This window comes from Phytophthora infestans, genomic scaffold (genome assembly GCF_000142945.1).
Source record: "Phytophthora infestans T30-4 supercont1.42 genomic scaffold, whole genome shotgun sequence".
NCBI classification, from domain to species: domain Eukaryota; phylum Oomycota; class Peronosporomycetes; order Peronosporales; family Peronosporaceae; genus Phytophthora; species Phytophthora infestans.
In genome coordinates, this window is record NW_003303717.1 from 972,884 (window position 1) to 984,907 (window position 12,024).

A 12,024-nucleotide genomic window follows, 5' to 3' on the forward strand; every position below is an offset into this window, starting at 1 on the left:
CTGACCATGGTACGATAATCCTAGTTGTCAAGGGTATTTGTGTGCTGTCATCAGTGATGTCTTGCGATACTTTGAAGCCAACAGTGTTGGCTCCGGAGCATCAGGGATCGCGTGCTGAGCAGCGATGTCATCAACGATGCCATCAACGATGTCGTGAAGAAAAAAGCATAACGCCTACGAGCGTTGCCGCCAACACAACCATCTTGAACTGCAACAGCACTTCCTTCTACCAAACTTAACTTTTTCTTAGTAAAATTCTCGGTACCAATTTGATTCCCACTTTGCAGGTAGCTCCTTAACAAAATCTTAACTTTCTGCATATTTACCACGCTATTTGTATACTGTAAAACGAATTAATGTACCACGATAAGGTTTTAAGAAACCAGTACTAAAACCCAAAGTGTCTGTCTGCTATGGATAGTTAATTGCTAGCTGGCACCGAATCGAGGCCCTTATTTGCTAGAAATCTTCCATCGAGCGTCAGTAAAGCCTTGTCAAACACACGAGCAACGTCCTCGAGACTGCCCAATAATTCCAACATCGGGGTCATGAGGTCCACTGTGGACTCGAGTCGAGCCACACGACCGATTGAGGAGTCCCAGTCAAAGTGTACAGCTCCACACAAGCTCAGTCGCTGGTTTAATAGTCTGGCACCCAGGGAGGAAGGCCTACGCGGTTCATCTTCCTTCATGTCTTGGTCTAAGACCAGGTGCGGAAACAGTTGACGCAGTGAGCTCTCAGTTATAGTGACGGTTGTTTTGGTTGTAGCAAGAAGAGAACCTGTAGCGAGTTGCTCCAGACGCTTGGGGTGGAAGTGCAAATCCACTCCATTAAGCGACATCAGCCTCCAGTTTTCGAGAATCGCCTCTGCGCCGTATACATTGCCGTCCGTCACATCGGGAGCCATCGTAGCTTTCAGGAAATCGAGCTGTGCGTGTGACTCGCGTTGTGTACGGGGTGTCAGGCTAGTAGCGGCGGTCGGAGAGGTAGTGGACGCTGGAGTCATTTGCGGCGCCATGTATCCGTAACGGAACAGTCTAAAGTACTCTGTCGCCACGATCCAAACACTCTCGTTCGTGGGAGCACAGCGTAAAATGTTGTGACGCTGAGTTTCCAGCTCTTGAATCCCCTCCTGGAGTGTGCGGATACTCTCGTCCAGATTGTCGGCGTGCTGCCGCTGCCTCTTTCTGTATCTGGCCTGGTTGATCCGGCAGCGCTCACGTCGGGAGGCAGAAACCTTCATCTTGCGTCCTGAAGTTGGAGGAGTCAAATTTTCTTGGTTTGTGACGACCGGGGTCATACTGGTAGTGCGTGTGCTCACCAGATCCGCGAGAGAGTCGAGATCGGGTTGACGCGTATGCCCAATCGTGCCCCCCAAGGGAAACTTCACCATTGCGCCGGTCGAGAACGATTCCGCAGCGCCAAATGAAAAGGTTTGCCTCGGTTTAGTGTACCGAGCCAATTCCCGAGTCTCATTCTCGTCGGCAAGACCTAGATGGGTATGGTGTGGGCCCGCGCATTGGACAACACCACCGATCACTCGATCACTGAGCGTGTATCGGTCCGGGGGAGAGAGAAAACTACTAGCCATGGCTCTGCTCGATCGACTGGAGTTCTCGGGGGGAAATTTGGAAACGATACGTAGCAGCCAGTGCTCCTCAAACGCGAGAAGGCCCACTCACTCAAGCACCACTAAGACTAAAGACCAGCCTTTCAGAGTTATTTGGCGGCCAGTAATTAGCGATTACGTGCCGACGTGAACATCCGTCAACAGCGATAGCGTGCTGAAAAGCCCGGTTTCCGGATTCTATGCAGGTGCAGCAGCGATACAGTCAACAGGTGGAACGTGAACTCACGCTTCAAGACTTTTGACGCTGCGTTTGCTGCCTAAAATCTGCTCAAATTAAGCATCCCTTGAGTGGTTGTTTTGCTTGTTGTATTAGTAGCCACCCTGCAAAGGGCGATGGTAGTATTTTAGTCGAGCACAAGGCCGCAAGTCTGACGAAGTTCTGCATACTAAATGTACTTAATTTAAGTAAAGACCATTGGTACGGTTCACCAAGTGTCACGTCATAGCGATTGTACCCCAGGCACGTTATCTCTGCCGACGATTTCGTAGAGCTTAATACTGGCTCTCTGGATGTGCACTTGGCACTACGCGATCTTTGATGTCTTGCCCACACTCGCATGCAATCATGTTGTGCGTGAAGGACAGAATGAAGGTCCGAGACAACCAGTCTAAAGCACACCAAGGTTGAAGATACAGACTGGGTACCGAACTCACAGTGACGCTGACATGAGAAATGCTGCTGAGGATCTGTGCTGTTGCTCCACCAGCGCAAAGACTTTTGTTATTGTTGTTGTTGTCTTCCAACGACTGTACGTGCGTGAACTATCCCTGGTGCCATAAGTGTTGGGGTCACACTATTGTTTGAAGCGTCAGGTGCCTGAAATCGGGGGAGCCTATTGAAATTTGCACGCAAATTATGGTGACGTTCGTGGAATATATATAATTTTAAAAGTAAACCTCATCTAATGAACCTTGAGAAATATGGTTTCCTAGTACATTCTTCTATCGAGCTGGTTTTCTAAGATTACTACGTATGGAGAAAACTTGAAATTACTCAACTTGATAGGGGAAATTTTGCATTAATGATGTTTACGAATAAAGTGGCGGTGGAAATACGAGTGATTGATTTGACGGGCCACAGCTAGAGGAAGTCGGCTTCCGAGAGTATACAAAGTCTCAGTGAACGGCAGTTCACAAGTCCTTTTTGCCTTAGGGAGCGAAGTGACCAATTCAAGGTAAGCTGTATATTTCTAGGTAGGCTAAGTTTGAGTTAAATTTACAAACTAAAAGTCACCTATAGAAAAGCAATGTCATCAGCCAATGGTTGGCCTCGGACGATCCTGGTACAATGTACCAGATATCCCGAAGTGTGACATGTCACACTCTATGTAACTATGGGTACACTTGGGGCTACGTATCCCGTTCCATCCTCCCTTACTTGTGTTCGACCGACCAATCAGACTGAGGAAGTGTACGTCACAAACTCCCGTTCTCATAGTCGAAATATTTCGACTTGGCTGCGCGAGCTTCTCAAATCTCGGCTTCTCAAATCAACGATATGACAACTTTCATCAATCTACCAGGGGCGTCGGCCAAAAAATGGCTCTGGAGCGTGCTCACTTTACAGTTAGAGCCTCGAGCAGCTTTTGAGCGAACTTCTTCTCGGTCTCCACATGTCCCATGGCGCCGCGAAGAGCGGTATGAAAACACGCTTCAAGGCAGCTGTTGGAAAGGCGCAAGCCAAGAGCACAAAGCATCATAACAAAGGCTCTGCACTCCACGAAGCTACTAAGGTGGTTTCGGAAGCGATCGACTCATCCGGTAGCGCGACTGTGGGCAAGCGTGCGAACAAGCGCCCCAGTCCGTCCCCTCGGTTTCTCCAGACAACCGGCCGAACCCACGGTTCGCTGAACGTAAGTTCGATTCGGGCAGTGAGGGCGAGGCCGAGTCCGGGAGTACTCACGATGCTCCTGTGTTTTCTGTGGGAGGACCCACTCCAGTGCCCAGCAAGCACGACGACGACAGCGTGCACTCGCTCGCTAGTGATAATAATGATCACAGTCTGTGCGCTATGAGAGTCCTGCCGTCAAGGCTAAGTGATCTCCCAAAGCTGGTGACGAGGAGGAGGAGAAACCGCTCAAGCATCTCTCGCTCGCCGAGGGCCTTGTGCGTGCTAAGGCTGACAAAGCCAAAGACGCCAAGCCCTCTAAGAAGCAGACGGCTTCGAATTATCAGCTCCGCGAGGAGAAGGAGACTGATTACTCCTATCGGAACTGCTTCGGTTCCTCGGATGAAGTGGACGAGGAGGAGGAGGAAGAGGGTACTATTACTAAGCGTCCTCAGCGTTACGGGAATTCCATGAAGACCAGCTACTGCTCCACATCCTGAACCAGCGTGATCTTCGTAGCCGGTTTGCCCACATGGTCAGCAAGCGCATGCTGCCAAGAGGCATTCTGAAGTGCGCGGCTTCTAGCGCTCACGATGAGCGCGGGTACGGAGTGTCGTCAACGTCCGTACCCCGTTCGGGCAAGAAGCCCCGGACTACTTACGAAGCTGCCGCTGCTTCTGTTCCCAGATTGCGGCAGCCGTCGGGTAGCATATCAGAAGCCGTTTAATCGGTCCCACGAGTTCTCGGAGTGGGCATAACCCTTCCATTTCATGAGGAGCTGTCGCTTACAGCGACGCCGTTGCCCCTGGAGGATCTGTTCCACGTGGTAGTGGACCTCTCCATTCCGGTCAAGCAGGGGCGGAGGTTCCCTCGTACGAGTACGAGTACTCAGAGCCTTCGGAACGCTATCTCGTCCGAGTGCTTCTCCCGCGGGTCCTGAGGTTGATCGCCTCCATCAACGTGTCCTCATGCTTGAGATTGCACTTGGCGTTGGGACTGGCGGTGATGCTGCCGCCCAGACCGGGGATCAAGCGTGCTCGATCGTCTTGCAGGCCGCCTGGACCTATTGGAGCGGGAGGGCTCGAGCCTGCATCTGCGGGTAGACTGGCGGGTCTCTTCGCCCGATCTTGACGAGATCTTCTGCATGATTCGACGTCTTGAGGCTCTGCTGCCAAGTCCGGAGCCGCATTCGGCGCACTCCCAGTCGTACGCGTATGGTGAGTACCCGACGTACTCGGCAAATGGCTCTGGGGTCCGTTCGGGCGGGTCCCTCCGGCGTACGGTCTCATCCGCAGCCTTGCTGTTCAGACCGAGACTCGGGTGCCTGCTCCAACGCCCTCGTCGATGTCTGTGGTCGGTCCTCGCTTCGAGAAGCTGGGGCAAGGTGAGGCTGCGAGTCAGCAACCCCCTGCCTATTATGATACCGCTTAAGACGTCCAACGTCGATCGTCGGGTGCGTCGTCATTGACTTGGGTAGGTCGATGGTGTACGACGCACCATGCCTGAGAGCGGTCCAATGAAGAGGTGCCTCAGCTGGTTGCTTCCGATAGAGCTTACAGTGTCTAGCGGTAGGCACCTCGTGTCTAGTCACATAATTCACCCTCCTAAAATACACTTAAGCTTCCTCTTCCATGTTTGTCAGCGTACTCATGCTGTCTGTCCTGGGCTGCTGCCATGGCATCGCGGACCTTGCTGATCACACTCAGCTTGGTATTTATAAAGGAGTCCACTTGTTTCCGCAGTGAAATCGGTCTCACATCGGAGACCTGTGAGGAAGAGCTTTCCGAGCCCCCCCCCCACTTAGAATAGAGGATGCAGTGTCTCATCGAAGAGTGAGAGGCACTCTGAGGTGGCGGAAACCATTAAGGTAGAACGGCGTGATCCCCCGTTAACGCGCGCACCGCGTTGTTGAGCGCAAACGGAACAACCGGAAGCTGGGTCGACCACGTACGTGGTGCGTCCACGGACACACTGCGCAGAGTGGCTTCGAGCACTCGATTGACGCGCTCTGTCTGGCCGTCTGTGGAGGATCCGCAGTGGATATCTTCAGACGAGTTCCTAGTAACGGGAACAGCGTTTTCCAAAACGCAGCCGTGAACCGCGACTCTCGGTCCGAGACAATCGTCTCCGGGAGACCGTGATAGCGTAACACGCCATCGACGAACAACCTCGCGGTGTGTTCGCCTGTGAAGGTAACGGGTACTGGATTAAGATGGTACATCTTGCTCAGCCGATACACGAGCACCAAAATCCCGGTGTTGTCGTGTACGTCGGCGGGAAGTCCAAAAATGAAGTTAAGCCTCACCGACTTCCAACAGTCAGCCGGAACAGCAGGCTTTGTAATGGAGCCGAAGCGTGTCCTGCGGGTTTAAACCGCTGAAGTGTTTCACATGACGGCACGCATCATGCGACCCACTTGTACACATGGGTCCACCAGAAGGCCTGAGAGACCGAAAGAAAGGTCTTCTCGCGGCCCAAGGGGCGGCAGGAGGGTGCGTCGTGCGCCTCCGCGAGGATTGCGAGCTTCATATCCTTGACATTTGGTACGACCACCCGTGGAGTCTCACTACACTTCACCCGGAACTAGACGAGGCCATCCTTCAACTCATATCGGTGGAGCCGGGAACCCTGTCGCGACGAAAGCCAGTCGGACTTCGCGCCCGTTCCTGCCGTGAGAAACTTGACGATAGGCGCGACAGCCTCATCGTCCCGATACGCCATGCGTATCCGATCATATAGATCCGCTGTCACCCGTGTGATGTGGGCCAACTCGTAGTCTAGACGCCGAGAGAAGGCGTCTGCAAGCACGTTGAGCTTGCCCGGCTTTTATTCGACGCGTAAGTTGTACTCCGCTAAGAAGCGCATCCACCTCGCCATCCGTTGGGAGATGTGAGGCGAGGTGGCCACCGTCCGCAAGGACGCGTAGTTGGGATGGACGCGTGGTTGGGGTAGATCACAAAGGGCATTGAGCCTCGAAGGTGTACCCAACAAATTACAAGGACATACTTCATTGCTAGGGGCGCCTTGATGCTGACAGGTTAGCTCCGCTCGGCGGCTTTGAGCTGCCTGGGCTTGAACGAGATGACTCGTTCATGTCCAGCCGTGTCGGCCTTGATCTCTGGTGACGTGAAGCCGCACTTGTCGATGTTGGCGTAGAGCTTGTTCGCTCACATCACGTCCAACGCTCGACGGAGGTGTCCTAGATGCACCTCCATGGCTGATCTGGCTGTATACAGTGCTAGTGCATGTACACTGTATACTCCAGGTGCTCTGTATACTCCAGGTGCTGGTTGTTCTGGACACTTCCGGAGTCTTGGTCGGACGCCTGCCGTGTATAGGCGGCGACGCTGTCGTCACTTGAAGTAGAGAAGTCCCTCGTAGCGGGAACGGGCCCCAGGCGTTGTGTGAGGCCCAGCAGTAGCTAAAGGTTTGTGAATTTAGTTTGATTTTTGCTTTCTGTTGTTCAGACGGCATTCGATCCGGTGAGGAAAGATCAAAGTTAACTTTAGTTACCTTACTTGCTCAGTTCGAGCTCAAGCTCCGCGTTGTGTGACGCGAGATGGCAAGTAAGAAAGAAGACGTAATGGACGAACACGAAGAGAAGACCAGAAGAATGCAGTTGCAGAGCGTCGGGTCGGCGCGGTCCCCGGGTCTCCAATTACAAATCCCGAACCCGTTCACGGAAGCGACGGGCCCGGACGAGGCGGATGATGAAGGCATGCCGACGGTAAGCCCGCGGTCAAGCCAAGGGCGCGTTGCGGCAGCGCCAGCGCTTCCCCAGCCTCCCAGATACAAGGGTGTAACCATGCAAGACCGGAGGGACTTCATGAAGGCATACGAAACGCATCTCGCAGCAGTTAATGCCCTGCAGACCCAATGGACTGGCGCGTTTGCAATGCCAGTGGGTGCGTGTATTGAGAGCGGCACGAAGCGGCTTATCGCTCGTTGGACCTTCGGGAAGGCCCCCGAACAGATCACGGAAGAAGAGTGGATCCAATACTTCAAACAAGCGAATGTGGCCTCGATCGTCGACTATGCCACGGTGGACGCGGCCATGACTAAGCTGAAGATGGACACGTCGATGCCCGAGCCGGAGAGCCGCATGATGCGCCTCCAGGCCGACATGACCACGATCCTTGAGCGCTTCAATTAACCGACGTGGCGTTCGCCAACGAGCAGCGCCGGCTCGTCAAGTACATGGTGGCCGCACTGCAGCCCCAAGGATTCAAGGCGGTGATCACGACAAAGCTCAGTCTCCACGAGCACAAGACGTTGCGCTCGGAGGTCGTGCCCTTCTGCCAGTGGGTGACCCAGCTCATGAAGGAGTTTATGACGTGGGAACACGCAATGCAAAGTTCTGGTGGACACATTGGCGGCACATCCGGAGGATCAAATAGTGGACGGTCCAGTGGTCGAGGCGGTGGCCGGGGCCACAACGCCAGTGATCGTGGTGGAAGTGGACGTCACGGCAGCCAAGGGAGCGGTGCAGCTGCTGCTGATGGTGTCGCTGGTAGCGGGGGTGGCCAGACACCCCCACCAGGAAGAGGATCAACGTCTGCCGGAGGTGGGAGGCCGCACCGGCGAGGAGCCGGTGCGTGTCTCAAATGCGGAAGCGACGCTCATCAAGTTCGGGACTGTCCGAAGGCGTCGCCCGAGGAGGCCTCTGAGCTGTTGCGAAAGCTGTTCTCTTCGACTGAAGGCGCCAAGATGCGCCGCATCAAGGAAACTCCTGTCCGGACAAAGCGTAGGGAGAGTGAAGACACAGGCACTGTCGAGGCTCAGGTCGATGGCCTGAGAATCGAAGCAGTTCTTCTCGACAGCGGGGCGGACGTGTCGCTGGTAACCAGTGGAGTAATCAACGCGCTTGTTCTTCGAGGAGCCTCGCCCCAGATTGAATCCATCCAAGCCCGCGACCTATTGCCCGTCGGTGGCCGTCGTGTTACCGTGTCACGAGCTGTCAAGTTTGCTGAGGTGTTGCTCAGCACCACGGCCGGGCCGCTCATGCTTAGGAATTTACTTTGTTGGATTGAAGAAGGGAACCACGAGCTCGAGCTGACGGCCAGTCGGCCGGTTATGCAGACGCTCGGCTACTCGACGGATACTCGATTGGCTAACGCGAGGAACGTGCAGCCTGAGTGGGAACTCGAGGGGATTGTCTCAAAAATGGAGACGAGAGCTGACGTGGAGCCATCGGCGCTGCAGCGTATGAGCCGAGTGCAGCTGGCCGCGCGGGATCCCGTGGTTGAGACGCAGGCTGACGATGATGTCGACCGGTACGAGTCGCGAACGGCGTTACAGGCCGTCATTGACCAACTCGAAGAGTCGCAGCGACTTGCGGCCACGGCTGGCTTATCAGCACCGGGACAGATAAAGCTTAGGGCAATCTTGACCGTGCGCGCAGACAAATTTCGACTGGCGTTCGGCTACGATCCTCTCGTGAAGGTCGCGCCATTGCAAGTGCGCTTGAAGCCCAATGCTAAGCCGGTTAAGTGCCAACCTCGTCGATATTCGCCGAATGATCGGCTGTTCCTCGACCGTCACACGTCCACGCTGGAGGAAGCTGGCATTATCTACATGAACCATCGATCCGTGTGGTGCTCGGCGCCGAGAATCGTGCGTAAAAAGGAGCAGGACATCGACCCAAATGCTGATCAAAGAATGACCGTTGATACTCGGGCGGTGAACGACCAAACGGAGCCGATGCCCTGGCCAATGCCGGTCCTGGAGGTGGTTGTGGGCGAGCTGGAAGGATACGGGTTCTTCTTCTTGCTCGACTGGTTTCGTGGATACTGGCAGCTCCCGCTGCACGAGGACTCACAGGAACTGTACTCCTTTGTAACGCACCGCGGCGTGTATACACCCAGACGCGTGCCCATGGGGGCAACAGATGCAGTGACCGCTTGAACCAATCCATTAAACTTTCGTAGACTTGGTCACTCGTGGCTGCGACGCATGCCACGAGTTCCACGAACCCGGACATGCCGTCCTTCAGTACTAATACATACTTGACTCCGCCGACCGCCTCAACCATGGATAGAAAATCGAAATGGAGCAACTCGTTCGGCTTTGTTGCACGTAGGGTCTCACCATACGGACGAGGGATCTTCCCAGTGACTGTGGTCATGCAATGCAAACAACCATTAGCAAAGGACGCCACATCTTGAGCTCTCGTCGTCCAAACGAAGCGATCCGACAACGACTTAGCTGTAGTGGTCGCGCCACGATGACCGCTTGCGCCTGCGTGTGCCACTACACACAGACGCTGTTGCAACTCAACAGCATCATCAGGGATCCACAGACGACCGTCTAGGTCGACGACAACTTGGCGTTCCTCGTTGAACGTCAGATTTGCTGGCAACCCGCCCGCCGCGCACGCTGCATCTTGAACGCGTTTAATTTCGGCCTCGGTCGGCCACACGAACTCAGGTGCTTCCAACGGCGAGACGCGGTCAACGACCGCTAGTCGCGACACTCGCATTGCGCCTCGGGCGTCCCTGGATGAAGGTCCCGCGCCCCATCGACTGAGAAGGTCGCCCCAGGCATTCACCTCGCCCGGGACATGCTCGATTACGTACTTGAATGACATTAGGGACAGAGCCCATCGCTGGCGTTTGTCCGCTTGATACCGCGCCATTGCTCCATCCGTACCCAAAGGGTTGATATACATCAAATTACGATGGTCGGTATAGAGATGAAATCCTCCTGGTCTCATCAGCAAATACTCTAGGCGCCGGGTTGCCTCAACAATCGCGAACGCTTCCTTCTCAATTGTCGGCCAGAGACTAGCTGCGCCTACGAATCGGCCGCTCAGGAACGCGAGCGGACGGTGATTCTGTTCTGCAAGCGGTAGCTGGAGCTCCTCCGGCTCCAGCTGAATAGCCACCGCCCCCCAGTAATCGTGACTCGTGTCCGTGTAGATACACACCTCGGCCTTCGCGCGCGGGTGAGCCAACGGCACCATCTTGAGCAGCGCCTGCCGGACCGTTGTGAGGGCGGCTACATCTTCGTCACACCACCCGACGTCGGTCAACAGGAGCTTCGACAAGTACGCCTTCTTGCGGGAACCAGCCGCAGCCATAGCGCGCTCCATAACCGCTGACAGCCGCGCCGTCAGGCGGTTATATTCGGGAATGCCCTGACGCATCCCATTCACCGCACATAAGAACTGCTGCAGGTCGCCAGCCGTCATTGGTGCTTGCATGTCGACCAGTCCCTGTACCCGTTCTGGGCAGTGGCGCACGCCATCTGCCGAAAACAGCTTCCCGCACCACTTGGCTTCCTTCGTGAAGAAACGGCACTTCTTCGGATGCAGTTTCAATCCGAAGTGTTCACACCGCCCTAATACCTTATCCAAAAGCCCGAGCAAGTCGTCCTCGGTCTTGGCGTAGCCTAAGATGTCATCGAGCCAGGCGAGTATTCCTTTACCAAGGAGATCGCCGAATATCTCTTCGACGCTATAATACTCTCCGAGGAATCGCTCCTGGCGACCACCAAGGTCAGCGTCACCATTACGCCGAACAGTCTGCACTATTTGTACCCGCACCTTGTCGATGCCAACTGCAACTTCGGTGGATCGGAATTGGCTTTGAATATGCTGAACCAACGTCTGGAGATACGTGGATCGGTACGATTTCACTGGGACAACGCCAGAGGTCGCGTCGTGAGACTGGAGTCCAAGATTGACTTTCTGACGGCAATGTTGAGACTATTGGGGGGGCTTGCAGATGTGGCTCGAGTATTTGACAGATCACTGATAACTCTAGAGGGCAACTTGGTCGCCAAAGACGATGATGTGTCCGAGCACGCGACCAAAGTAACGCCTTTGGACGTTGTAAACGATTCCTAAATTGTCCGTACTTGAAGTTTTGTCCTAAAATTTGACTTGTTTTAAATAAAAAAAATCAACGTACGATATCGGCTCACTGCCTTTGCTCTGCGAGAATAAAACTTGGTTTTTAGGACAAAACAGTGTCTTCTTCTGCAAATGAATTCGAAGTCTATTGGCTGAAACTGACAGCTGGTTTGAGCTCGACGCTTTCACAAACAATTCCGGAACTAATCGTAAATGAATTAGTCGTAAATTCACTTTTTTAATTTTTATCTGTATCATACCGAATAAGAATTTATCTTGATTAAAGTAAGCTAGAAAATCTGCGAAAACTGCGCTGTGGAAAGTTCCTTTATATACTACTAGCCGAGCGCCGCCGCTACGCGGCGGTAGTTTAGGTTTAGTTCTACTTGTTTTGGCCTTCCAGCCTCCGCTACGCTTCGGCGGTTTAAGTATTACAAAAGCTAGGCCCCCCTATCTGGGTCAGCATCATGCTTACACCTGATTCAAAAAATATATTCTAATTATCCTGAATCAAGATTCTTGCTACAACCTCTTTAATATTGTTGGTTATCACTGTATCTTCATCTTCCATCCAAAAGCACCTGCACTTCAAATAAAATTTTATACAAACGCTACACAATATGTGTAGTTTAGCGTCGTGCTCGATATCGCGGGCCGTTTCTGAGCCATGAAACTTAGCTCACATCAACGCAAAAGATAGTAAAGGTGTGTTCA

The 12,024-nt window shown here is 53.8% G+C and overlaps 1 protein-coding gene across 1 annotated transcript; it reads right to left on the bottom strand.

Moving 5' to 3' along the window:
- Nucleotides 1–421: 421 nt before the first annotated feature.
- PITG_15584 (bZIP transcription factor) lies at nucleotides 422–1,243 on the bottom strand (the record flags this gene model as incomplete). Its single annotated transcript, XM_002897681.1, has 1 exon — nucleotides 422–1,243. The coding sequence occupies one exon, from the start codon at nucleotides 1,241–1,243 to the stop codon at nucleotides 422–424; it is 822 nt and encodes a 273-aa protein (XP_002897727.1).
- Nucleotides 1,244–12,024: the final 10,781 nt, after the last annotated feature.